The sequence below is a fragment of the Quercus lobata genome, chromosome 3 (genome assembly GCF_001633185.2).
Source record: "Quercus lobata isolate SW786 chromosome 3, ValleyOak3.0 Primary Assembly, whole genome shotgun sequence".
Classification (NCBI taxonomy): Eukaryota; Viridiplantae; Streptophyta; class Magnoliopsida; order Fagales; family Fagaceae; genus Quercus; species Quercus lobata.
Genome location: NC_044906.1, coordinates 64,356,942 through 64,380,631, shown reverse-complemented (window position 1 = coordinate 64,380,631; position 23,690 = coordinate 64,356,942). Strand labels below are relative to the sequence as shown.

The 23,690-nt window shown below is 33.3% G+C and overlaps 3 protein-coding genes and 1 non-coding gene across 4 annotated transcripts; 3 read left to right on the top strand and 1 right to left on the bottom strand.

The window, feature by feature from the left end:
• Window positions 1-59: 59 nt before the first annotated feature.
• On the top strand, window positions 60-6,059 carry LOC115982830 (protein HGH1 homolog). The gene is made up of 9 exons (XM_031105547.1): window positions 60-213; window positions 331-453; window positions 881-1,078; window positions 1,312-1,390; window positions 1,900-2,045; window positions 3,917-4,030; window positions 4,687-4,818; window positions 5,464-5,577; window positions 5,691-6,059. Exons 1-9 carry the CDS (start codon window positions 160-162, stop codon window positions 5,739-5,741), a joined length of 1,011 nt encoding a protein of 336 aa, XP_030961407.1. The 5' UTR covers window positions 60-159; the 3' UTR covers window positions 5,742-6,059.
• Window positions 6,060-8,283: 2,224 nt separating this feature from the next.
• On the top strand, window positions 8,284-11,942 carry LOC115982829 (origin of replication complex subunit 6). Its single transcript, XM_031105546.1, has 10 exons — window positions 8,284-8,532; window positions 8,645-8,691; window positions 8,780-8,884; window positions 8,969-9,049; window positions 9,372-9,483; window positions 9,593-9,655; window positions 9,760-9,844; window positions 9,959-10,029; window positions 11,460-11,556; window positions 11,658-11,942. Exons 1-10 carry the CDS (start codon window positions 8,305-8,307, stop codon window positions 11,735-11,737), a joined length of 969 nt encoding a protein of 322 aa, XP_030961406.1. The 5' UTR covers window positions 8,284-8,304; the 3' UTR covers window positions 11,738-11,942.
• A 2,766-nt stretch (window positions 11,943-14,708) lies between these two features.
• On the bottom strand, window positions 14,709-14,792 carry TRNAL-CAA. The gene has a single exon. It is a non-coding gene; the product is annotated as a tRNA-Leu (tRNA).
• A 4,939-nt stretch (window positions 14,793-19,731) lies between these two features.
• On the top strand, window positions 19,732-23,690 carry LOC115982828 (sphinganine C4-monooxygenase 1). The gene is made up of 2 exons (XM_031105545.1): window positions 19,732-20,288; window positions 22,832-23,690. The coding sequence occupies exons 1-2, from the start codon at window positions 20,067-20,069 to the stop codon at window positions 23,384-23,386; spliced, it is 777 nt and encodes a 258-aa protein (XP_030961405.1). The 5' UTR covers window positions 19,732-20,066; the 3' UTR covers window positions 23,387-23,690.

Here is a 23,690-nt window from a genome sequence, read left to right as displayed (position 1 = left end):
ACAAAACGGCGTCGACTCAACAAAAAATTTTCATAAAATTATGCTATTTACATAAAATTTTTCAGATTTTTAAAACAAATACGGCGTCGACTCAAGAGTTTTACAAAAGCATTTGGATACACCTTCTTGTCTCCGCAGAGAGCGAAAAGCAGAAGAAAAATGGCGAACGAATTGGAGGAATTAATCGGTTTTCTCTCATCCCCATCTCCTCAAGTAAGTTCCCTTCATAGAAAAAAAAAAAAAAAAAAAAACACAAATAATTTCCAACCAACCAAACAGGCCACAAAAAAATTTGTAACAACCTCGTATTTGTTGTTTGTGTGTGTATAGATTACGAAGGCAGCTGTTGATATAGTTCAGGGATTAACAGGCTCAGAGGATGGGTTGAAGTCTCTTGCCCACTATGCCAACATCGTGCTACCGTCTCTGTCTCGACTCTTAGCGGGACCTAAGGTATCAACAATCATCATGGAGTGAATGTTATAAGTTTAAATCTTATTATCCTGGTCCCACTATAGGGACAATTTGATGATATATATTTTGATTTGATGGGACTGTTATGATTAGTGCGTAAATAAAAGTGATGTTAGTGGTGGGTCTAAGAGTTTATGTTGTTTTAATCTCAACTGGACACAAAAAAACAGGGTTTTTGTACCAAGCATTGCTGTTAGCCAATTAGCTAGAGCTCAAATTACACTTCCCAGTTCCTGTTTTCTATAGTAATGGGATAAAGGGCAAGTTTGTGGGTTCAAGTTCAACTGGGTGTGTTTGTATTTTAGTGTTTGATTTGGTGCCAAGAATAACTAGTTGTGTTTGTATTTTAGTGTTTGTTGAGCAATGAAGTGGAGTGATATAGTTTTGGTTTGATATATGAATGTAGGAAGTGTCAGAGCCTGCAGCAGAAGCTCTTGTGAATCTTTCACAAGACACGGATCTAGCGCAGAAGATGGTTGAGATGGGAATGGTTAAAATTGCCATGGAAATTTTGTACAAGCCAGAGTCTGGCATTAGTAAGTTGCTGGTTATGCTGCTAGTTAATCTCACACAGTTGGATGCTGGTATTGCTTCGTTGCTTCAGGTGTGATTTGTGTAGTTTATTATGTGATATGCCAATTGTTTTTGCAGTTTGTATCGATAGAAATTGTAAAGCATAATTTTTGAGGCAATCGCAGTCTACCAAAGTATTTTCTGCTATTTTTGGCAAAGCATAGCAATTATTTATTTTTCTTGTCAGTAGTGCATGATTATATCATCCTGTGCCTTGATATAGAAATATCTCTTACTGATTGTGGGAATTCTGCTTGTTGTTAGACTGAAGATGAGAAGATGAACGGACTGTATGTTATGAAGCTTGTGAGATCATTCTGTAGATCTTCCAGTGAAACTAGCGGTTTGTGTTCCATTTTTTTTTCCAACTCAAGTTGTTTCATATGAATATATGATTTTAGATGAATAAACTTTGTTCCATGTGGTGGTACTAGATCTGAGTACTGGCAATACTCCCGGTTGGTACACGACAATGGAAAAGAATAACCATAGTTATACATAGAATCATACATGGTTTTTCCACAAAAGGTTTCTAGGTTGTTCTGAGACCACCTTAGGTTATTGTTTTAAGCCAATTAAATCTTGGCAATGTCTTAGAAAGTATTAAAAATTCTAAATTTTCTGACCCCATTTTATGGGCTTTATCTTTCTAGTTGAAGATTACATGCTTATTAGATTATTCCTCTTTGAAGTTCACAGAAAAACAGTACTGCTGTTTAAAAAAGTTCTAAGTTTATTGTCTTTAATATATTCTTTTGTGTTATAATTTTTGTTTATCTTGGTTTGCAAATTTGAACTTTCATTTTTTTACCCCACAGTGTTGGTCTGAGATTTTCATTGCACATCTACCAGATGATCCATTTGAACATGTTGCTTCCATACTTGTAAACATATCAAAGCAAGAAGCAGCAAGGAAACTTTTACTGGACCCTAAGCGAGGGCTTCTGAAGCAGATTATTAGACAGTTTGATTCAAGTAGTCCATTGAGAAAGAAAGGGGTATGTTCCATACAAAAGGACTAAATTTTTCTTTGACAACTTTAAAATGGAATGTTTTTTTACTCTTGACATGCATATTAGGAGGTATATATAATCCTTTTGATTAGTTACAATTAACTATGAAAGAAGCAGGAACTAAAAAATGAAGATCCTCACTTTTTGCAAAGAGCCAATTAGCATTGGTTTCTCTAAGCAGATAATAGTTACAACAAATCATGACCCCCTGAAACTCTTGCTTGTTGTATAAGCAAACCTATCTTTTTTATAATCTTGTAGTTTGAACTTGTGCATGATAAACTTGATGCATGTTTAGAATAAATAGTCTTAAGTTACCTGGTTTTTTTTCTTAAAGTAAAATTTTATTATAACAAAGGAAATGACAACCAGCACACTGGAATCAAAATTACGTAAAAGTACATAAACCTAAAAATTCTAGCAAGCTAGAGAAAGAATGACCACTCATAGTAGCCATCCACTCATATAAAGTGCGCAAAGAGATCAGCTTCACTGCCAGCATGGTTCATTCAGTGTCTTCAAATGTCCAGCCATTTCTTTCCCTCCAAATGATCCACGTTATACAAAGAGGGATAGCTTTCCAAATATCTCCATTATGTCTAGCAAATCACCCCTTCCAACAAGTCAATAAATCCACCACCCTCATAGGCATATCCCAATGTACCCCAAATAAAGAAAGAGCTAGGGCCCAAAGTTCTCTGGCCATAGAGCAATATAACAATAATTGATCAACAGAGTCTCCATCTTGATTACACATACACCACCAATTAACTAGAATAACACCTCTCTGCCTTAGATTTTCAGTTGTGAGAATCTTCCCTAAAGAGGCTGACCAGGCAAAAAAAGCTATTTTGAGAGGAGCTTTTACCTTCCAAATACTCTTCCAAGGAAAATCAGCGTCACCCCCACCATGCAGCAGTTTATAGAATAACTTGACTTAAAAGAGCTTGATTCTTATTGGCTTCCAGCAGATAGAATAAATCAGAGAAGGAAAGTCTGTTATCATTCCTTGCTCCCAATCATGCAAAGCTCTATAAAAGGAAATGTCCCATACAATCTGATCCGCCCTCCACCTCATTAAATCTGCTACTGCAGCATCCTTCCTATGAGCAATAGTATAGAGCCTTGGAAATGTCTCTTTAAGAGCTCTATCCCTGCACCAGGTAAATTTTATTTATTTATTTATTTTTTAGTTTCAAAGTTTCCTGGTGATAAAATAAATCATGTATAGATATATCTAAACGTGCTGATCTCACAGATGCTACACTTTAGGGGCTGTCTTCTGCTGTAATGGTAAAGTCTTTGTCTACCAAGTGCAAGTGTGGGTTTCAGTAATCACTTCATGAAAAAATGATGAAGTGCAAGATTGTATTCAAACCACCTCAGGAGTCAGGACCCCACCTAGGTGACCAGCAATGATTAATGATCTGAATTAAATATTCTTGAAGGCTTTGAAGTGTGATGGCCAATTGAACTGGCTATTTCTGAAAAACTTTGGCTTGGCTTGTTAAGAGGTTTTTTCCACCTTTTAGAAAGACTAAGCTTAATTAGAGATAGCTTATACATACAGTGTGACAGCAAACTCCTTTGTGATAATATTTCCAAGAAAACAATAGGCGATATATATATAGAACTAGTAAGTTATGAGAGGGCATTTCTTATCCTTCTGGCGGATCATAGATTGGGTGAATAGTGAGCTTGGTTCAGCTTGTGGAAATTGAGCAAGCGTTTGTAACAAAGTTTTCTGTGGCCACATTTGAGCACCCAACATCAATGCCTATTCAACCAAATTTAGCTTTAATAGTCCTCTTCTTAGCAGCTTATGTGAAGTAGGATTTTCCTTTTTTGTCTTACAGGTTTCTGGAACTATTCGCAACTGTTGTTTTGAAGCTGAGAGTCAGCTACAGAATTTGCTTTTAATATCAGAGTTTCTTTGGCCAGCTTTGCTTCTTCCTGTTGCTGGCAACAAGGTAATTTTTATCTTTTCACTTTTCTTGACTCTATAAAGCATTCATATTTTATTAAATTGGTTAGGAAGCACTTAACTCTTTAATTAGTTAACTATTAAAATATGGGCAAAACTTACTAATTTTCAAAATTGCTGTTGTATTGCTTTATATCCAGTTGTACCCAATAACAGGTTACTTCATTTGTTTATAAATTCATCTTCAATGACTAAGTTCCATGGATACAGAAAGAAGGCCTCTAGTATCTTTTGCTCAAGTAGAAGCCCTCTAGTATCTTAATGCCGTTTTTGTGGACTTGAAGCATGTAATTACTCAAAACAAAACTTGATGATCATGATTGATTGCTATACAAACTTGCAATATGGAATATTTTGTACTGAGAAAACATAAGAATGACGGTATTTTAAAGTGATAAAAACCATATTGTTATTCACTTTATTTTGCTTTATCTTTTGCAATCATTTCTTTTAGAATTTGCTAATTCTACAAATTTAAATTGATAGGGTTTACTGAAAACTTCTTTTATAATTACAAAACAGTATTTACTCTTCTTTGTGTTTTCCATTTGCAATCTTCAACTTTTTCTTTTTCTACCTTTTGCTTTTTTGAGTATACTAATAAGTTGCTTTATTTCCATCAACCTGGTGAATTGTTCCCAGATTTATAATGAGAAGGACACATCAAAAATGCCACTTGAGCTTGGGAGTGCACTCTCGATTGAGCGTGAACCAGTTACTGATCCTGAAATTCAAGTCCAAGTACTAGAGGCTATATACTTGATCACATTACAGGTCAATTAAGGACCATCAATTTTCCTTTTCAGATGAAATGTGTCAGTATATTTATCTATATAGATTCTACCAGCATATAAAATTGTCTAGAACACCACTTCAACTATAAAACTCAGACATCTATTAGAAAAAATTATTATTATTATTTTTCTAGTGTTCCAACAAGAATATGTGGAGCTTTTTTCTCCTACTGCTATTGAGATTAGAGCTGATATATAGTTGGTTTTCCATTTTAATAGTCTCAGGTTATTGGCTTTTTAACAAAAATCATCAATAGATCTGAAATGGCTTCATTACTTGCTTTTAAAATTTAATCCCAAGTATAATGCATTATTATATATTTATTTTGACATTTTAAATTTAAAAGATTAGGCAAAATTTTTGGTTGCAAGCTCATTCCCAGCATCTGCTAGTGAAGTGGTTCTCCTATTGTGCTATTTTTGTTAAGATAATACATGATATGAATCCTTGGAGCTCTATATGACCAGCCTATGTGGAACGGTTATAAATCTAGGCATCATCCTTATTTGGAGAATTCTGGATGCTTTCCAAGAAATGCTAGTTTCATTGTCCTTGCTGATTTCTAGCTTGTTACAACCTACTGGCAAACAGTAATGCTCAATCTATTCTTTCATATATTTTCAGGATGCAGGTCGAAGAGCTTTTTGGTCTGTCAATGGACCAAGAATACTTCAAGTGGGGTATGAGGACGAGCAAGACCCGAAAGTAATGGAAGCCTATGAGCGAGTTGGCTCCTTGGTATGCAAAGTTCTTTCCTCACACATTCTTTCCTTTCTTTCATTACTATGGCTTCTTTCGTATGCATTTTCAATATTGCTACTAATATTAATTGCCCTCTTATTGTTTACCAGCTGGTTGATAACAGTGGCACAGAGGAACCATCCACTGAGAAATCAAATTAGCAGCTGTTTATGTTCATTCATTCATGAACTCAATGCTGGTATTGAAGGGTAATGCAACTCATACCAGTCAGTCATTTTATGGGTATAGATGTCAGCATAACAGTTAGGAAAGTTGTCCACAACATGTATTTTAGATATTTGAGGCAATTGCCATTTTTTTAGCTTTTGAAGAAATCTGCCTAATCAGTTTCTTTTTGGTTAGGTCTTTTTTGTTTGCCCCTTACATTGGTTTGTATTGCCCCTCAAACCAAACCCAGTTTTCTTTTTGGTGTTTAAATTATATACTATCTAAGATTTTGATCCACAGGCATTTGTGTTGGTTTGGTGCCACAGTTGGTTTCTTTTCTTCCATGCCATTCCCAATTAGTAAGAAGAATCATTGCGACCATATTTACAGCCTTATTATAACTGATTTGGGTCTGGATCAGGCATCACTCATCTAATCAGCCCATTTTGACTCCATTAGGCTTCTGCTGTTTGTGCCATTTGTCTTTAGACTTAAGTGAGTCTGATTGGGTGGGTTCGGGTATGACTCTGCCTGATGTTGTTTAAATGGATGGACTAAAACAAGTTGAAAACATTACTCCTACCATGTACTTAATGGGTCATACCAATCTGGCAAACTCTTATGACCCAAACCCAAAAACAAAAAGAGTTGGATAATACATAAAACATTACAATATGATAATTAAGTTTAACACCTCACTACCATTGAGTCCATTAATTTCATTAAACAAAAAAATAAAAAATTGGATGCCATATTCCAAAAAATACTTAATTGGGGGGTTTTTAATAAAACCACATTTTTAGCCCTCTTTTTCATATTGAAAGCAATGAGAATGAGAGGTGTCAAGTGTTTTATCATCTTGGTGTCAGAAATATTTTTGTGTAATACCTCCATTGCAATATCGGCTTTGCAATAGAGTTTAGCCACCAAGTAGCCACCAAATTCAGATGGTCTGGTTCCTCGACACCCAACTAAGACACCAAAATATTGAATCATAAACCAATAAAGGCGTACACATGTTAAAATAATATAATAAATCTATGACTAATATTGTTTTTGATGGGTATGACTAAAAGCTATAATCCACCAAGTCATCAATATATTAATGTCAAGAGCTTAGTGGTTGTTTGGATTTGTGGGTTTCCATCACTTATTACCCTATTTCCACACTTATCACCCAAAATAAGTGGGTCCCATGGAGAAGATGCTTGTTTGGATGGGTTTTGTTTCCATACCAGATTGGGTGATGAGTAACAAGTGGCAATTTCATAAATACCCTCACATCAGCAAGCCTCACAGTTGGAGAAGAGTCAAATCTGCAACTCCTTTTCGTACTCCCCACCAACGACTCTAATGAGTATTTACTTCCACAACTACAACCCCATCTGCATAACCACATCACTAGATCAGAGCATGGGTCCCACATTTTTGAGTTTTTGGATTTGAAAACATAATCGGGTTTAGGTGCCAATCTAGGTTTAGGTGATATTTGGGGATTTTAAAGTGATAGGAAATGAGTTAGAGGGTGATGAGTGATGATATTTTTCTACCCAAACAAGGCCTTAATAATCCAATGACCAAAAAAATAAAAAAATGTTACACACTTGCGGTCTTGCCCCCAAAAAGGTATACTAGCTACAATAGCCAATTCCTTCTAAAAAAAGAAAAAAAGAAGAAAAAAAAAAAAGCAAGCTACAATAGCCAATCCTTTTTTTATTTGCTTATTTTGTTTAGAAAGTTGGTCAATTTAGAGCATCAACATTGATGGTGCCAAAAAATTTAGCTTTTAGTACTATAAAAAACTACTTTTATTTATTTTACTTCTTTAGTTTACAAAACATTCAACATTAATGATTTCATTGTAGCATTCAACACATTAAAATAATATAAACAACACAATAAAATAATATATTTACTATAATAAATTACAATGACAACCACAACTATCACCACAACCACATAAAATATTTTATTTTGCTTTACTATTTGAGCTACAGTGCATAACAGTAAATAGCTATGCACTGTAGCTAATGAGTTAAATTGTTTACCTATACCACCATCAATGTAGCACACTTTTTGTATGTTGTGGGGCTAAAAATAGCATCTTAGCAATTTCACACCACCAATGTGGATGCTAGGAGATTTTTGCCACTCATTTTTATTTATTTATTTTTATGCGAACTCAATCGGTAATTACCAATTAGAATCTCTCACCAAAGCATTTAATTTCTAGCATGTTACATATTTTCTTTAATTTTGGCATACATCATGGCTCCACAAAATAATGACATTAAATTTCTCGAACAAAAAAATAAGCTAGGAATATTTAATTAGCCCAAGCACCCCCCAAAAATTTATGGTAAATCTATTAATTAGAATTTAAATTTAGTATGCAAATTCACCGCCGAGAAAGAATCCCATAATTTTTAATTAATTCACTTTTACCGCCAAAAAAGATATTTTCCCGGTGAAATGAAAATCCCGTTAATTCCCGCCAAAGTAATGAAAAATTGAAAATCCAAAATTCACATTCCCCGCTCACTTTATTGCTATCAAATGTCTTCTTCTCCATTCCATTCTCACTCTCTCTTCCCATTTCCATGCAAATTCCAAACCCAACTCTCTAACACCCGACCCGACGACCCTCCCGACCCGACTTGGAAGATGGATCTCTCAGACATAGCAAAGAAACTGGACCTCTCTGACTCCAAGTACTTGACCCGGAAAGCCGCCGAGCTCCGCCGCCTCTGCGACGTCCAGTTCGACTCTTCCATCATCGGCGTCGTAAGTTTCACAATTCACATTCACATTCACTTCGATTCAGTTAAAATAAATTAATAATTAACAAAAAAAAATTATTAATTGGGTTTGTTTTATTTTCTTTGTTTTTTTGAAGGGTGAGGTTTGTAAAGCTATAATCTGCTTAGAAATCGTTGCTACGAGGTTCGTTTCTATAATACTTTAATGGGTTTTTTGTTTTTGGTTTTTGGGTTATCGTTTTTTTGTTGAATGGGTTGTCTTTGGTTAACAGGCATGGTACTTTGTTTGATCGGCAAAGCGCTATAAAGCTGAGTGGCATGTCGGAGAAAGCTTACAACAGGTCCTTCAATTTGTTGCAGAACGGTCTCGGTGTCAAGTGGGTTTTTTATTTATTGTTTATTTAGTTAGTTTTATTCTAATGTTATGGTAATGGTGGCTGAGACTGAATTGGGTTTTGCAGGAACAACTTGGATGTGAGAGAATTGGCGATTCAGTTTGGGTGCGTGAGGCTCATACCTATTGTGAACAAGGGTTTCTCTCTGTAAGTCCAAATTCCTTCTATGTTGTGCACATTTTGTTTTTCTTTTGTTGTGTAAAAATATCAGTCGTATCTGCTACGTGTTTGACAGAATGCCTCAGAGAGTTGAGTTTGTTACATGTTTTGCTACATAGTTCACTAATTGAGCTTATGTTAAATGTCTAGTACCCTTTGACAAATTTGTTAGAATGTTAGTGTTTTGATATTTTAATGTCAATGATGGTGTAATGTTAAAGAATTGATGAATCAGTGTGTAATGTTTATGTAATAAAATTTGCAGTATAGTAAGCACCACTCATGGTTTTATGGTGTTTTGTTTTTTCAGATATAGGAACAGATTTCTTGCATCGCTGCCAGCTTCTCGTCGTGCAAGTGCTGACTTCACTCGCCCTGTGTTTATTGCTGTAGCATTCTATTTGTGTGCTAAAAAGCACAAGGTGGGTACATCAATGAACAATGATCCCTATCTGTGTTTCTTTCAGGCAGGGAAATTAGTGACCTATTCTTGTTTTTAACTAATTGGGATTTGATTTGCTTGTTTTACAGCTCAAGGTAGACAAGCTTAAGTTGATTGAGCTCTGTGGTGCATCTGAAACTGAATTCTCTAGTGTAAGAAAAGCATTTTTCTATACATAATTGACTTGTGTTGCCAACTATAGTTTTCATTCTTTACTTCTAATGTGCTTGATATTGATAATGGTTTACTACTGCAGGTTTCTACTTCCATGAAGGATTTGTGCCATGATGTTGTGGGAATTGAGGAGAAGAAAGACCCTAGAGATGTAAAGGGAAATCGAGGTTTGTCTCCTTAGGTGTTTATGTTGTCACTTCTTAGTGTGTTTTACTTGAAATCTCTTTTTTTTTTTTTTCTTTCAATATTGTTAAGCACATTCTTTCTTCTTTGACTTGCAGAACTTTTGGATGTATTACCTGAGAAACGAAAAATTGAGGATGGTGGTTATTTATCGGATGATGGACCAGAGGTACTATAACAGCATCATAAATTGTTTATTTTTTGTTGGTTAATGTGTCAATCTTGTTTGGTTCTAGATCATGCTGATGTTGAGTGAGACCTTTCTAACTTCAATTGCATTGTAATCATCATTCATCTGTCCTCATTAATTTGATAACAGTTGGGCCATTGTCCTTGCTGTTGCCACATTGATAGTGCCTTGTTCAAAAGGAATTCTGCTTTTGCTGTATGACATGGATATGAATTACTTCTGTAGTTCTATGCAATGTCTGTGCCCATATATCAAATGGGCGATAGTGACTGTTAAAAATAATCCAAAAGTGGGGAAGGAATAGCTGCTAAAAACCATCTTACTACCTCTCTCCCATTCTAGCCCTTTTCTTTTTTTTGATAAGTAAGAAGAGAATATTATTAATAAAAGAATAGCAAGAAAAATACAAGAAGTTCATGGTAGTGAACAAAGCAAAAAAGAAACAAAAAGATAAAAACAGCCCCTAATCTATTCTAATAAACGAAAGAAAATCCATAAGGGTAGAGCAATTTGAGAAACCCCAACAACGAGACCAATCAAAGAGGGTCCGTTGACAAAACTCTAATAACTGAACCACAGTTTTCTCCTCATCCTCAAAAAGATTGTTGATTTTGTTTGGACCAAATGGTTCACAATAAACAACTTGGAACCAAATTCCAAATATCAGAACTATGCTTTTCAAGCCAATTATACCAACAAAATAATAAGTCCACTATTGAACCTGGCATGACTCAGTCGATCCCAAACAGTTGAAGTATATACATCCATAAAGAATGAGCTATTGGACAAAAAAGTAACAAGTGATCCATAAATTCTACATTACAATAGCACATACAACAATGATTTGCCAAAGGGCAACCATGAAGTATAATGTTATCTAAGGTAAGAATCTGACTATGAGTTGTTGTCCACGTGAAAAAAAAACCACCTTTTTAGGAACCTTAGCTTTCTAGATGCCCTTCTAAGGGAAAGTGGAAGGAGTTGCATTTCGAATCTTATGATAGAAAGACTGAATATTGAACTTCCCACTTCCATTAAGATCCCAACAAAGCTTGTCACACCCTCCACCCTTAGGGATACGGGTTTGGATGAAATAAAGAAAGGAGTAGGAAGCTGCTAACTCTCAATCATTGAATTCCTTATAAAATCTTAAACTCCATACTCTGTCATTATCATCCATTCTAGCCCTTTTCACTCTTCAGATTACTGTTGTACGTATCTATCTTTGAATTTTGTTTTGCCTAAATATATGAAAGTCTTCAGTACTCCGGTTTAAAGTGACCTGTTTAATGCAAGAGCTTTCAATAAGTTTTGAAGTTTTCTTTGTGCTGTATACATTATTTTATATTAAATCCACTCCTAAATTGAATTGTAGACAGTCAAATGAAACCAATGTGATGCATTTGCAGGTTTCAAGTTACAAGAAGCGCAAAAGAACAGAAAAGCATGCTTATGAGAAGTGGAAATCTTCTGTCATTGAATCTAATGACAAAAACAAGGCAAAAGGTTTTGAAAGCATTTCCTTCTCAGTGTTTACGCTTACACATTGCACATCATGTAGTCCAAGGACTCCAACCTAACTAATTTTATCTATTTGAATTTTCCAGTTCCTTGCAAGCGAACCAAGCAAACTTGCCTCAACTTTCCCAAGGAAGTTTCAGAGACACAGGAGTTGGAGGCTATGTAAGAGACACCAATGTTGTCATACTGATTTATTTTGGGTTTACTATGCTGGAAGTTCATGGGACCAAGAGATGAAGATTTAACATTTTTGGTCAATGTTACCTAAACAAGTGTTGAGCCTTGTTGGTTGGTTCATTGTATTGTAATGCAGTTTCATATGCTGCATGGATCATGAAAAAAAAAAAAAAAATTGGCTTGCATACAATTTTGCAACAACTCATTGTACAGAAAGGCAATCATTATTGTCTATATTGAAATATCATTTCTTTAATTTTAAATGGTTTCTGTTTAAATTTTAAATATTTTCAAAGCATATTTTGTACTTTCCGTTAAATGACCAATTTTTAAAAAGAAAATGAACATGTGAAAACAGAAATCTTTCAAATTTCCATATCATTTTGGTGGATTTTATTTATAGTTTATAACTGCTATTGCGTGTGCTGAATGGCCTATAAATGGAGTTGCCTGGCATAAATTATTGCAACAAGCCAACTCACACAAATAATAATTGTGGGTACCTAAGGCATGCTTGGCAACGTCTTAGGCATGCTTGCAATGTCCTTGGCTGTCTTCGGCATGCTTTGCAACGTCTTCAGCAAGCTTGGCAATGTCTTTGGCCGACCTCGGCATGCTTTGCAACGTCCTAGGCATCTTACATCGAAGAGAAATCTCTCCACTTTTTACCTTATAAGCTTTTATTGTGGGTACCTAAGGCATGCTTAGGCATGCTTTGCAACATCCTCGGCATGCTTTGGTAATGTCCTTGGCTGACCTTGACATGCTTTGCAACGTACTAGGCGTCCCACATCGAAGAGAAATCTTCCTACTTTTTATCTTATAAGCTTTGAAGCAAAGGAGAAGTGTACCACTACTTTTTGGGGGGATTTCTCTTCGATGTGGGACGCCTAGTACGTTGCAAAGCATGCCGAGGATGGCCAAGGACGTTGCAAGCATGCTTAGGACGTTGCCAAGCATGCCTTAGGTACCCACAATAATAATACAGAACCTCAATCATTACTCCATATTTTTAAATATTTAAATATCATTTTAAATTTTAATTCTAAATTCAAAACTGATAACGATAAGCATTTTCAAAAATTTTGTAGTGTATATTGTGTTACACTTTTTAATTCCATAAAAAAATAATACTATAATAACAATCCGTTAGCAAACCCAAAAAAATAGCCAATAACAATCAATCATTCAATCCTAAATTATATGCATTTGATACAATTCAAGTCTCTTATTTTCTTTTCCATGTGTTAGCAAGTTTATAAGTAAAGTTTTCTCTATTTTTCGTTCCCAGCTTGCTAAATAATTCATTATAAGTCTTAAATTTAGTTTATGGGATAACTTTTTTTTGCTTCCTTTATTTGTTACTTTGTAATTTTTATAAGCAGCACTGTCCATACATTTGGATAGGCTTTTATAGCTTTCTCTTAGTCTAATTGTTGTTTGAAGTTTGAACCTCTTTATTTCATTGCCAAGTATCTTCGGTTGGTCACCCACATGCTTTAGATTCTCCAAATAAAATGTTGACTAGATATTATATCTTATCAATATTTTTATATAAATTTCACTTGCCTTCTTTTTTCTCAAAAAAAAAAAAAAAAAAAAAAAAATACTTGCCTTGTTCGACCATTTTATCTTTAAACAAGTCTTGTTTCTCTCCCTTCAAAACCCACCACCTAAGTCTTGGGTATTTTTGTCTAATAACTTTTGTCCCACTTTTATGTGTAGATCCCACTTCTTGAACCAAATATTTGCTAATATAAGATTATATGTTATTGCAAAGTTGGAATATCATCCACTAATTCATTCCTTACTCCATCTCCCTTACTCCTATGAACTCTTTAAAAATCCTCACTATCATTTCCAATATCACCATTTAGGTTTTCTCCAATAAAAAACTTTTTCTTGTTTGGTAATCCTTGAATCAGTTCATCCATTTCCTCATGTAAATTTTGATTAATGGATACTTCTAATTCTAACCCTATTTGAGGAGTGTATGTACTAAGTATGTTAATTGTCTTGTATCTTAAAACAAGTTTTATTAACATAATTCTATTCCTAATTTGCTGACCTCAACTACTTTTTTTTTTTATAAAACTTTTATCTTTGATTATCCCAATCTCATTTATCTTTTTTTAAACATCATGTATCTTCAATTTGTCTACTCATTTTATGTGTAGTCTTCTCCTAATCATTACCTCTACTATTTTCTTTAGTTTCATTACTAAAGACCATATATATTTCAAGTGCCTACTGAACGAATCCCATTGTCTTTGACCAATGAAATTTTTGCATTCCACATCATTTTAGAGCTAGTAGTATATCATGAAGTTTTAAATATGAAGAGCACTTAGTGGACATATTATTAAGAAAAATGGACGATAGGACCAATAATAAAATGAAATCAAACATAAATATTCAAAATAAAAACTTTGAAACATAAAGGACCAAAATACAAACAATTGTAGGGCCAAAAATTGTACGAAGTATAATAAATTTTATGAATATAAAAAATGTGATGATTGATATTTCCTATTTATCTATAAAAAAAATAAGAAGCAAATATCTTTTTTTAAGCTAAAATGTAAGAGTTAGTGTACCTTTGGGTTAGAATTAAAAATTAAAATTATATTACTATTTAGCTTATTTTGCTACTATTCATGAGTCCACTGCACTTTTTGGCACTATTCAAGGGTCTCACTGTACTATTTTAACTAACTTTTACCTTTATCTACAGTACTTTCAGTAATAATTTTTCAGTTTCAGCAAAATAAGTGGTATCCAAACACACCCTTAGAATTTTATCATTTAAAGAGGACTGAATTATTTATAGAAACTGTGATTTTCGGGAATTATAAATTTATAACAAACACTATGAAATTTTCACTGACCATGTTCCCCAAAATAGTAACAAAAAAAGAAAGAAAAGGAAAGCAAAAAATGATAAAAAACAATTATCTTTTTGTCAGAAGTGGGATTTGAACCCACGCCCTCGTTAGAGGACCAGAACTTGAGTCTGGCGCCTTAGACCACTCGGCCATCCTGACTTGTTTGTCTGTAAGATATTGATTTTCTAAGATAACGTTTGTATTCTCAATGGTATTGGTTAGCCTTCACCCTATACTGACTTTTGAGTTCTCTTAACTCCATTAGAAAATAGTACGTGAAAAGACCATTTTGTTCCCTACGTCATTTTGATCCCTATCAACGACTTGTTAACGAAAATTGACTATAAATTGATTGGAAGTTAAAAATAATAAAAATTTAATTGATAATGACCTTAAAATGTATTAACTAAAATGATATTTTTGTCAAGATGGAGCATCAATGCTCCATGTTTGATTGAGTTAAAAATGCTAATGCATTGCCATCAGGAAAACCAAAATGTAAAATGACTCCCACTGTTTCACAAAAACGCACAAAATGGTAAATTTGGGGAGCTAAAATAGAGCAAGATGCAAAAATATATACAAACTGGATGTTCTATTTCCTTTTTTTTTTTTAATCATGAGTTGGGTGTGTTTTTGTTTTAGGAGAGTTGAGTGTGGGTCCCACTATAAAAAGTATAATTTTTCAAAAATGATTTTAATATGATGTATTGTAAAATTAAATATGAGATGTAAAGTGTATTGTTAAAGTAAAAATGTAAAATAATTATTTTTATAAAAAATTTAAAATTAAATAAATAAAGTAATTTTTAGGGGTGTAAATTGTTTTCTCTCTCTATTTTTACATTATGATAAGGAAAATAGTACTAATACTAATTTTGACCACAACTAACTTCATGACGAGTTATGAATAGTATAAGTGTGGTGGTGAGTCCACCTCTATTATTACGTGTGGTCAAAATTATGTAAAATTATATGTTCCCAATGATAAAGAATGAGTGGACTCTACAAGGCTGATTTGTCAAATGAGCTTAGCCCAGACGCCAAATTTGACTGTTAAACCAAGGACTCGGTCAATGAATTTCACATTGACTTTATGGTCTTCCTCTATGGTGAAATTCCTAAAAGCTGGCCCCATTGATGATTGATGCTGCAAATATTTTACATGATCTCAATTGAATTCTCATCTAGAAGAAGATACATGGAATTTGCCATCAACAATACTACAAAAAGGCAATGTGTGCAGCCTAGAAAACATGGTCAAAATGATTGGAAAAACAACTTTACAGTTTACACAAAATGATGCGTTAATTGTCAAACTATTTCAACGTTAATAAAGCATTCTATTAAGAACTGTTTGGTATGATTATAATGATATAATTACAAAGAGGTAAAAATTGTTTCCATTTCCATAAGTTTTGTTACTTTTTGCATATTCTATAATCTTCTTCCACATGGAGTTAATGACAAGGCAGACAAAAATTATAGAACATCACTGTTGTCACTTGTTAGATAATGACCAACTTGCCCGAAAAGAAGAGGAAAAAAAAAATAAATATATATATTTATATATATATATATATATATCAAATACCAAAGCTGCAAAGCAGTTTATTAATCATTATTTTAAGACAGTTAGAAATTGTTAAGATGGAAATTCAATGGTCAATGGAGCGATGTTTTCATGTTCATTGAATTTATGCACGTAAAACTGATGTTACTCAGGGTGGAGTCAGAAATTTTAGTTTGTAGGGTGAAGTTGTAATAATAATATATTAGTTAAGACAAACCTCTTCACACATAGACATATATATTATACATATTAATTTACTAAGAAAATTTATCATTTATAAAATTTTAATGAGTATATAAAAGTCGCGTACTTCTTACATTTGACATGTACAAAAATATATGGTAAAAAAATAACATAGTTTCTCCTATCAAAAATATGCTAAATGATGATCTTTCATCTAATAAAATTCATCTTTTAGCATCTCCATAATGAAATTTTGAAGATTTTCATTTTTAATATAAATTATTAAATTGTCTACTAAAGTGAATTACAAAATTTCAATAGAATCAATGAAGTTTTCAAGTTCAAGAATAAAGTAATACTTTAACACATACTAGAGCATAATTTACAATAAAAATTAAAGTTAAAAAAAAAATTGTATTTTGTCTCTATAACTATTAGACCAATTAACTTAATTAGTAAAGTTTTTGATAATTGAATAAGAGATATGAAGTTCAACATCTGCTTATATCAAAAATTGATTGGTGTCTTAATCTGATAATAAATAGTTATAGTTCAAAATTAACAAATTATAACTTTATAGTTTCAAAAGTAATAAATTAAATTCTTAGGTTTCAAAAAATGATAAACCCTCAACTTATATTAAATTTCAAACATAGTAGGTTAAAGTTTAATTTGTTACTTTCTGAAATATCAAGGTTAAACTTGTTGCTTTTGAAACTACGTAGTTTAGTTTGTTACACATCTTAATTTATATGATTTTAAATATAATTTCTCTTTTTTAAGAGCACTATTGAAATGACTCTTTTTTTTGGGGGGGGGGGGACTTCAATTTTTACAAGCTACATTTTTAAAATGTAAATAATATATATACTATAAAAGAAATTATTTTAAAATTTTTTTTGGGAGGGCCATGCCCCCCCCCCCCCCTTGTGTGTGGCTCTGCCACTAATATTACTGATGGATCTATGTGTTGGGAATGTTAATTGGGTTTAATTTCTAGTTGAAGAAGGAAAAATTAATTTGAGTTTCCTTTGTGTGGAAAGAAAGTTTATTTCTTGTTAAATAGGTAATGATTCATTGTCCAAAAGGGAATAGGAAAATAGTCTTATAAGTAGACAATGCTACAAAGAATTAATGGTTTTGACCCAAGAGTTATTCCTATGGGAGAGGGAAAATAGATTGTGAAACCAAGAGAAAAAAAAAAGATTTTTGTTTGAGAGGTAATGCAAGGAGAGAGACAACAAGCACATGAATCAAGGAGAATTAGTGTGTATACTGCATAGAGAGAGATAGCCAAGGAGAGCTACGATGCCAAAGAAAGAGGTGCCGCATATAGAGAGAGATAGTTAGAGAGGAAAGAGTAAAGTATTGCCGCTTTTGAGATAAATAATTAGTGTGTGTGAAAGTAAAGAAAAATAAGAAGAGTTTTTCTTTAGTCGTGAGACACAAAGAGAGTATGTGTGAGAGGCCGTAAGACATACACAAGAGGATTTTTTATTATTGTATTTGGTGGATCTCAAGTTATGCATAAACTTGAGAATTATTGTAATTGATTGATAATAATGAATTGATTTGAAGTTTGTCCTGTGATTTTTTTCTACGTAAATGTTTGTGTTCTTGTGTGTGATTATTATTTTAGATTGATATAGTATTGGTGAAAATATTATTTGAAACCTAGCACTGTGTGAAAAGAGTAATAGAAGCGCACACCTATAATATAAAGTACCTTAATAGTCGTCGAAACGCTTTTATCAATAACTTGTTGATTTAAAACCAATTTTATACCGAATATCACTTGTCCATCTTCCAAATTGTAAAGAAACTAAAGCAGGACAAAGCTTATGTAAGATTTCTCAGGCACTTTACCTTAAGTTCCTTACTTAAAATTAACTATATAATTTATTGGCTAATATAACCACACAATTGAATTTGATTGAAAAATCTACTGTACATTACCCAAAAGATTAGAATCCTTTATAAAAGTTTGAGTAAACTACGTATTTAATCCCTAACCTTTCAATACTGTGTCAATTTAGTCTCTGCTGTTATATTTTGGAGGGAAATTGCTGACGTACTTAATAACCAAAATAAAAAATTAATTTCCATTGATGTGGCAAGGAACTAGTTTTTTATTTTGATTGTTTGTCATGTTAGCAATTTCCATCCAAGAAATAACAAAAGAGACTAAATTGACACGGCAATAAAAAACTAAGGACCAAATTAAAATATGATATAAAAGATAAGGACCAAATATGTAGTTTACCTTAAAAGTTTTTAAGGTGACTACATCAATTTTAAAACGATTCAATTAGATTTTATTATATCATTAATAATTTAATCGATGTTAAAAATTTGATAATCCATTTTTCAAAATGTGACGATATAGATAAATTTCAATTAACTATATTAAATAGATGAAGATTTAAAAACCTCCACCTTTTGAAACCATCAAAAACCCTATAATAAGATAATTATTAATTATAGTATAAAAAAACTCCACCTTTTGATATCATCAGAAAACTCTAGAAGATATCAACACAAGTTAGTTTAGTTTATCTATACCAGCAGGGTTATTCTAGAGAACGCAACTAATTCTATACTAATTTTCAAAACTATTCTATGAGCGGCAATCAAGCTATTTGTCACTTTTAAATACACCCACAATTTTTATTGTAAATTGTTATTGACTTTAATTTTAAAGTCCACTATTAAATTTTTTTTTCAAGTAGTAACGGTTAATAATAATGTGTCAATTAGAATTTGTCGTTCTATGCTTGCATTGATCTTCCTTTGTTGTCAATGTAAAGGAGCGTAAGTTTAGTACCACAACTAGTTTTATAATTTTACTACAATTTTGCCACATGGCAACTAGTAAGTGGTGGAATTATGGATCCACATAGACCTATCATTTTATTTTTATCATTTACCATTTGTCACGTAAGCAAATTGTGATAAAAGTTGTGAAATTTGTTACCGTAGTAGACTTGCTCATGTAAAGGTTCAAGCCGCAGGTTAAAAACCATGTGTCTGAAAAACGACATGCACACGCGGACACGGTCCCGCCCACAACTTCGTGGGAAGCCAAAGTCGGCCAGTCAAATCCGGCGTCGTTTGCAAAGTCCACGGCAACACGCGGAGAGAAACACACACAAACTCAACAACAATTGATTCAATCCCCTACAACCTAAACTCGCTGTTTCTCCAATATAACCCAATCCCAACACGCCACGTGCCAATTTCACACAATCTAATACAAAACCGAACACACTTAATTACAACCCTCACAACATTCAAAACCAAACAACGAAGTTTGAATTTTCTGGGTCTCTCTCTCTCTCTTTCTCATCAATGATCTCTCCGATTTTTCTTCTATACCAAAAATAATTCAATTTCATTGACAACCCATAATTTTATAGTAAAAAAAAAATTCAAAATTAATTTGTGGGATAATCAAAAAATTAAAAATATCATTCATTCAAACACATTCAATTTTCTCTAATATATAAACAAAGCCTGCCTAGCGTTGTGTGAAAAGGTCAAAGGTCCCCACTTTCCCATTTAGAGAGAGAAAGAGAGAGAGAGTTAGGGTTTGATTTTTTATTCGGAGGGGTTTTTAAATTCTCATGCAAATTTACCATCTTTCCTTCAAATTCTAACTCTTTTCATTATTTTCCAAAATGGGTTTTGAGATTTCAGATGATTTGTTGGGAACTTTTGTACCAATCTTGGTTTATTGGTTGTATTCTGGGATTTATGTTTTGTTGGGGTGCTTTGAGAATTACCGGCTGCACTCTAAGAAAGATGAGGATGAGAAGAACTTGGTTTCAAAGGCTACTGTGGTCAAAGGAGTCCTCCTTCAACAAACTATTCAGGCTGTTGTTGCAATCATATTGTTCAAGGTAACTTTTTTTTTGGTTCCTTTTAATTGAGTTTTGGGTCTATTAGGACAAAAATATTGATTCATTGGGTTTTTCAGATGAAACATTCAATTGGGTTATTGACTTTATAACTTAGGATTTATTTAAAAAAAATGGTGTTTAGTGTCTGTTTTTTAATAGAAATGTTTGACAATTTACGTTAAGTAGTTGCTTTTGTATGAGAAAATTGGTCACATGTTGATAGGACACTCCTTTTTTCTTTTTCTTTTTTTTGTTGGGTTTCTATTGATTGTTTTGTTATTGTTATTGATGTCTGTGCTATGGTAAGTAATATCATTATTCTTGTTGCTGACCAGGATGTTTAATTTACGACATTCATATGCATAATCGTTGATTACCATATTTGATTAGGCGGTGTAATACACTAATACTAGCTTATTCTTATAACAATGATTTTGCTGGCTATAATAATAGCTTTTAATTATTGGATTTTCTAGTGTCTTTTGATGTCTTTCTTGACTATAACCTTTCACCATAGATTGTTTTGGTGCTGGCTTATTGTTTATTTTTCCTTTTCTTCTTCTCTACTTATTGTGTACTTGTAATACATTTTTCTGTTCACTTTTCAAGAAAAATTCTGAAATTGTATGAATTTTTCCCTTATGGGATGACTTGATTAATTATACTCTAGGGCTTTATATAATTCTGGAACTTTTTCATCTGTGAATAGGGGATGTTGTAACTTAATATGTTAAAGAGATTAAATTTTATAAGGATGTGGTATAAAACCCAAGTTTTACCTCTCCAATCCCAACATGCCACATCATCATATTACATGTTATAGAATAGGCACAACTACACTCAATCAATTTTAGTATCTATTTGAAAATCCAACTTAATTGTGAGTTTATTGAGATGTTATTATATGTGGTAAGGTGTATTGAGTTTTAAGTAAAAATTTGATGTGGCAATCTCTTATTGGATGGTGTAAAGGTTTTACACCCCATCCATACCAAATTTGGACTCATATGTTAAATACGGTTTCCTTGGGTCAGGAAGCAATATATAAGTATAAGCCAACCTCACTATGGCTTTGCACCTCCATGCGCTTCTATTTTGAACCTATCCTATAAGGTGGTTCCGGAATCATGTCACCTGGAATTCCTGAAAGCACTTCAACGTGTTTATAGCTTTAGAAATATTCTTACTGGACAGTTCAGTTTTATTACTTTTATATTGACATGATATAGTGCAAGCTCTCTATGAGGCATTGTGGGTAACTGGTTGTATCCAGGTTCAAATAAGGAATTGGTTTGTGACTTACTATTGATCAACATAAGGTCATAAAGGAGCACACTTGAGCTAGTTATGTCTAGTTAGGGATCAAAATTTTCCACATATCATAATATAAGATGGATGGTCTGCTTAGGGCCAAATTGCCACTCTTTTGGTGTCCTGGTGTTATACTAACCTTATGACAAATGTGAGTACGGCCACTAGATGATTAATTAGTTTTGCATCACTTGTGTGCGACTATTATGTAATATATTATGACTAATTATATACTGATTGATGATTCTCCAAAATATATATATATATATATATATATATACACACTGATTGACACTGTGTGTTTCAACATATATTAATTTCCTGGGGTCAGGGAAAATGTTTTTACCTGAAAACAATAGGGAAATGACTTGTTTAACTGTGTTAGGATGCAACTTGAAAATGATCCTAAAAACTCTTTCTGCTGTTTGGCCCACATGGAAAATCTTTAATATTGCATGTAATGTGTGAGAAAGAGAGAAGCTTATTATCGAGACTTTAGAGTTTTTCCCCCCTTTGTTCTAGTCTATTGAGAAGGGAAGCTGTATAATGTGGAAAATATTCCACATTCCTCAGCATCGTAAAACATTTAAGCCCTTTTTGGGTTATGGAAAAGCTTCTATTAACCAAGATTTATGGTTGCACCATTAGAAAATGTTGCAAAAAATTTTCCATCAAAATAACATTGCATGAATTGCTTGAAATGGCAGGAAAAGTATTTTTAGCCTGAAGTAATTGGGGCAAGGTAACTTATAAAAAATTTATATAAATAAATTACAGGGGCAAACTAATCTTTGAAAAAGTTTATAAATTAATGTGCTATATGTTTTAGTTGATTATGATGTAGCTTTGGTTAAGAAGAGTTGGGTCGAATGAAATTTTTTATTGATTTATCTGATATGTGGAGAATTTTATGGAAACCTTGGCTATCTGATTGGTGAATGTATGATCATGTGGAGACTGTTACTTGTATGGTATTTATGTTTATGTTAAGCAGTCAGTTGTTTTCCCACCAAGTCTCTTTTTCTGTTATAACATGAGCTCTGTAGTCATTTTTTTCTTTCCTATTTTTCCTGTCACTGTTTCCCTTTGATATTGATGATCATTCGGCTAGTAAATCCATACATTTTCATCATTTTATGCTGCCATAATTTTCAGCTGATTTGTGCATATGCCATATAGTACTATGCTTAGACTCTATTATCAATTTGTAATGTAGTCATGGCATTATGTAGGTGACGGGAAATGATGGCAGTGATGCTACGGTTCCACCATCATCCTTAATTGCTTTAGCTAGACAATTCATCACTGCTATGTTGGTCTTGGATACTTGGCAATACTTTATGCACAGATACATGCATCACAACAAGTTCTTGTACAAGCATATCCATTCTCTACATCACCGTCTTGTTGTACCCTATTCATTTGGAGCTCTGTACAATCACCCCATTGAGGGGCTTCTTCTTGACACAGTTGGTGGAGCTTTATCTTTTCTTCTCTCGGGTATGTCTCCTCGAGCCTCCATCTTCTTCTTCTCCTTTGCTACCATCAAAACAGTAGATGACCACTGCGGGTTATGGCTTCCTGGAAATCTATTCCACGTCTTTTTCAAAAACAATACTGCTTATCATGATGTCCACCATCAGCTGTATGGCACCAAGTACAACTTCTCACAGCCATTCTTCGTTATGTGGGATAGAATTCTTGGAACCTATATGCCTTACACGTTAGAGAAGAGAGCGGGTGGGGGCTTTGAAGCACAGCCTACTAATGACTACAAGGATGACTGATTGTTGAGTGATAAGCATTCATTGTTTGTACCTGTATTATTTTTCCCCTTGAAGAGTCACACTGTTTACGTGATTTGTATATACATATATTGTTGTGCCCTATACTTCTATTTCTTTTTGTTAATATAAGTTTTAAAACTTATATGTCATTTTGAGAAGTTGTGTACCCAGATAAAATTGGCATTCTATTAGAGGTTTTATTCAATATTGGTTCCAAATGGCAATGGATTGGCTGGATGTTTGGGCTTCGGTCCGAGCCTGAGAGGCTTGGTTCCAAACTCTTTCTGGGCCGTTGACCTATTCA